Raw genomic sequence first — 4,879 nt, forward strand, 5'->3', positions numbered from 1 at the left:
CAAGTGGGTTTGATTTGCCTACAAAACAAGTCCACATGCCTGTTCTACTTACTACAGGATGATCATAATGCACTGAAATTGTCTAACAAAACACCTGTTATTCTAAAATTGAAAACCATCCACAAAACAGATTTTCATTTACTTGCACGATTTACCAAGTCGAGGTCTTTCCTATTTCCCAGCCATAGGTATGATTGTCTTTTAAAAAAAAAAAAAATTGCATTGCACCTGATTGTCTTCTGTGTGTCTCTTCCAATTAACCAAATCCTACATCGTAAGTCTTCCTACAGATGCAACAATTCTGCTTTCTCATAAAGTACACTAATATGCAAATAGTCCAATTAATTTCAAGAAACACAACCCTGTACAATGATACTATTCATTGAGTAAATGTGGGACGTGCCAAGATTAAATCAATAATTTCTTTAAAAATTTCTTTAAAAGAAATTTCACCTAAGTATCCATATACCTCCCTCTTCTGCAAGGATGGAAGAGGAAGACTGGATCTATTTGCTTTTCATTCTTGTGTCAGAAAACCATAATATTAAAGGAATGAGGAAAGCTAAAGAGAACAAGGACGAAAGTTAAATGAATTTCTCAAGGAGACTGTTAATAAAGATTGCCTTCACAGAGATGAACAGATGACCAATTACACAGCCTACTGACACATAAAGCAAAGACACTCATGTGAGTTCAGCCACATGAAAACCAGTAATTCCTACATCCCACAGTTCCAAATGTTACTTCTCAGAAATGCTACCTGCACAAACAGATTTTGTTAAAAAAACTCAATTAGCCTTGGGAATTACTCAAATTGTGAGAGATTACATTAAGACATAGGGGCTCCCAATTACCTCAAAAATTACTGAAAACAGATTTCTGTCAATAGAACTGGACATATATAAAAATAATAAATCTATAAACATAGAACATATCCAGTATTATAAATGAAAATACACCGATCAATTTGAATTACAAATGAAACCGGATGGTTTCACATGAAACCTTACGGATGCCTCCAGCTAACTCATAAAATGTAAAAATTCTGACTCACAGCTAAGTTTGCACAGTTAAAACCATGCACTGTAATTCCATGATTCAGATTGCTGTAAAATCAAAGTATGACATTAATTTTAATCTAGTAATCATTAAACAAAAAAAGAAAACCCCCAAGAAACATAATTCATATGATATGTAGAGATTTTACGGAGTTGGTCAGACAAATCTTACCCCAGAAGAATTTTAGCATGAACCTCTTTGTTAGTCCTTGAGATTTCTCTCATAGAGGTAATTTCTGCATCAAACCAAAATCCTCTTTCTTCTGGAGTCTCAACATTGTAGTTAACCATCACCACATCACCCACTTTTAGTTCACTCCACTTCAGAATGGTTCTTGCTCGGGGTCGAAGATTACTGGTTTCCATTTCTATTATGCCATTCTCTGGGTACCTTGAAAAGTAAAACCAACAACAAAAATGATTACAACTCTAACAGCAAGAAGTCTGACAACATTTTTCAAAATGTGCTTTGGGCATATAAGAAACATAGTATAAGAACCTGATCTAACATCCTTTTGAAAGTTTAGTTTTCATCTGAACACAGACCAAGAATTTGACTAATCTCAGATGGAAACAACAGCCTCCATGAGTTTTCTCTCTCTCCAAAAAAAAAAAAAAGGCAAATCTGTGAGCACTGGATGACTTTTTGATTGGAATACAATCAAGTTCAAGTTTTTGGCACACACATTGCCCCAGTCTGCTCCCAGTAAAATCAATATTCCAATTAAACTGATAATGAAAAAGTAGTGAAGATTAAAACTTGTTTTTTCAACTCAGCACATTTCTAATTTCTCTTTGCTTTCATGCATTTGTTACATTTCCAGTAACTTCAATAAGAACACATTTAGAGCATTTTTTTAAACATCTGACCCTACAAACACAGCTATCAGATTCATGTGGTGAATATAGTCCAAGCCCACATTCCATGTACCATATTTTTAAGTAAAGACTTAACTACAGAATGTAATGAGAAACAAAATTAAGACTCTCAATGAGATACATGAGCTCACAAACAGAAGATGTTTTTTTCCTTTAAATTACAAAAAAGAAATCTAGAAAGACAAATGTGTGAATCATTCGTTCTCTTAAAAGCACACTTCTCCTGGCAAGATATAGTAAGGAATGCAGTATTAAAAGAAATTAATGGTTCACTAAATCAAAATTAAGAAATTTCTCTTGATTTATTTTTCATTGAAACTTGGTGACTTTTAAACACATTATTTTACATCACATTACCCACAAATTCCAAGGGTTTATAAGAGATTACTTTCTTCCTCCTGTGTTGGTATATGACATTATAGCACATGTATTTAAAAAAAAAAAAATCAAAGAGTTATGAATAATATCGAAAGAGTTTCAATTCCTTTCTAAGTTGAGAGTAATTTAGCAGAATTAAGATAATTTTTGACAGCACTACAACTAGAATCCCAATGCAAGAAATGCAGTTTAACACTACAGTCATCTTAAATTTTCTGCGTAAGGCAACTATGCAATGATAGCAGAGTCTGTATAGTCTGCACATGTGTTGGAAAAACAGGAGAATATGCACATGATTAAAACATTACTTCCAAAAAAAAAGCTGGCCAGTTACAGAAAGTGAAAAGAAGATGCAAGACTAAAACAGTGAAGTTCCCTTCCGATACTGTGTGTAAGCAAATAATTATTTAACTAGCACAAGATGAAGTCACACTGCAACTTTAACAGTGAAAATTAACGTAAGCCTACTGGCTACAAACACGTATTCATTCTTTCTTAAGTAGCATTGCTGAGGTTAATACACCTGAAATTGTATTTCCATTGTGCAATTACAAATGCAATTACTGGCATTTTAGCAAGAGCACTCACACTTTAGAGTTAATATACTTTTATCAAACAGCGCAGTTAAATCCTAACAGCAAAATAGTAACACAAGGCTGGCTGTGTCACGTTCACTACTGGGAGGCATGCTTGAAAAAGATCATTTCAAGATCTTTGGGAACTAACACATAGTAACTTACTACATAAACACCAAAAATACTGCCATTAACAGCATGAGTCTCTGATAGACTATAGCCTGGAAACAGGATGTCTGCTCCTGAACAGTTGACTTAAAGCCCACTGACGTAATTGGAGACTTTTTAAACAAGTTCATTTTGCTTTTTTTATGCCTTCTATTAAAAACTAACATACCAATTTGTTGCTATAGATGAGGCATCAGGGGCTTGACCTGGCAATCTATCTCCTGGCATTTCTTTGTCCTCTACCATAAAGGTATCTAGAAAATGCCTTAAATTTGTGGAAAGATTTTGTTTTGTTTAAAGAACCATTAACTACGACAGTTTAAGTGTGGCTGTACCTTTAGATAAACCAATAGCCAAGTTAAAAAAAAAAAACAAAACACCACACAAACCACACACACAACCAACAAAAAACCAAACACAGTCACACAAACATATCTTGAACTGAAGTTAAATCCAAAGTGTTTTGTCCCCAACATTTCAGATCCAGTTATAAAAATCTGTATGATATAAATCCTGTCATGCAAGGACAGGTGCTTGCAATCAAGCCATTATTCAAATTACACTCTTCCATGATGCAACTCTCCACAGTTCCTAAATTTTACTTGGGTTTTGTTTACAATTTGATACTGTACTGCAAAGCTAACAGATATCTGAGTCTTTATGTCATGCAGTTTTCCCTTAAAGGAACTTTTGTGCAATTCTACTATAATAATTATGAACATTGTAGATGTAATATCCATTAAAAAAGTGACAGATTCAGCTACTGGAAATAAGACAAAGCAAAAAGCAACTACAGATAACACGTCTATTTTATTGAGTGCCTCAATAATGACATCATGTTCTAGTACAACCGGCTACTGAAATCTTGAGAGCTATGTTTAAGCTACTAGTCAGCTCCAATCATCTTATAATAAACCCTTCATCAAATTTGGAGAAGACAGCTAGTAGCACACCGTAAATGAAGACTCAGTTTACTTGAACTATAGGGCTTAACATCAGGAAAGTAAAGAAGATAAATTATGTCTATTTTTTCCTCTACGTATAAAGTGAAATACTCAAGTGAGAAGTACATGAGATCAATAGGATTATAAAAAACACCAATACACATTTAAAAAGTTCCAGTGCCTCTATTAAAAAAAAAAGTGTGCCTTACAACAGTTTACATTCATAGAAACATAAATTTGATCTCAAAAAGAAACTATTGATCTCTAAAAAGAGCATCCTTTCAGGTTTCTGTTGTTCCTGATAGACCTTTGGGCAAACTTTTTTTTTTTACTTAATTATTAATGAGTATTTTTTCCCAAAATTGAAGTTTGTTTAATGTTTCTCACCCCTATACAACTCAGAACATGATCTTTCCTACTAAACTATTGAGGAACTTCAAACATTCTCATTGTTAACAATGACTCCACCTCAGTTCTTGGAAGTATCTAATGAAAGAACCACAAAAAAGAAGATTGATTCTCAGCATGATTAGAAAGAAGATCACTTACCCCCAAAATCTCTTTTACAGACAGAAAGAAACTAACTGCTTTCCGAAGAAAAAAAAAGGAACTCTGCTGCGCTGGCAGCCCAGAAAGCCAACCGTATCCTGGGCTGTATCCAGAGAAGTGTGGCCAGCAGGGCGAGGGAGGGGATTCTGCCCCTGTACTCTGCTCTGGTGAGACCCCACCTGGAGTGCTGCGTCCAGCTGTGGAGCCCTCAATATCAGAAGGATATTGACCAGTTGCTCGGAGCGAGTCCAGAGGAGGCCACAAAGATGCTCCGAGGGCTGGAGCCCCTCTGCTATGGGGACAGGCTGAGCGAGTTGGGCTTGGTCAG

At 35.1% G+C, this 4,879-nt stretch overlaps 1 protein-coding gene across 1 annotated transcript in view; it reads right to left on the minus strand.

Moving 5' to 3' along the window:
- Positions 1–1,230: 1,230 nt before the first annotated feature.
- LOC104515427 (E3 ubiquitin-protein ligase UHRF2-like) overlaps positions 1,231–4,879 on the minus strand; it is a gene marked incomplete at both ends in the record, with an annotated part of 21,157 nt that continues 17,508 nt past the window's right edge. Inside the window, one exon of the mRNA XM_010159390.1 lies at positions 1,231–1,449. Within this exon, the coding sequence (XP_010157692.1) occupies positions 1,231–1,449 (219 nt within the window). The remainder of the gene's footprint in view (positions 1,450–4,879) is intronic.

The sequence above is a fragment of the Eurypyga helias genome, unplaced genomic scaffold, assembly GCF_000690775.1.
Source record: "Eurypyga helias isolate BGI_N326 unplaced genomic scaffold, ASM69077v1 scaffold28449, whole genome shotgun sequence".
Lineage (NCBI taxonomy): Eukaryota > Metazoa > Chordata > Aves > Eurypygiformes > Eurypygidae > Eurypyga > Eurypyga helias.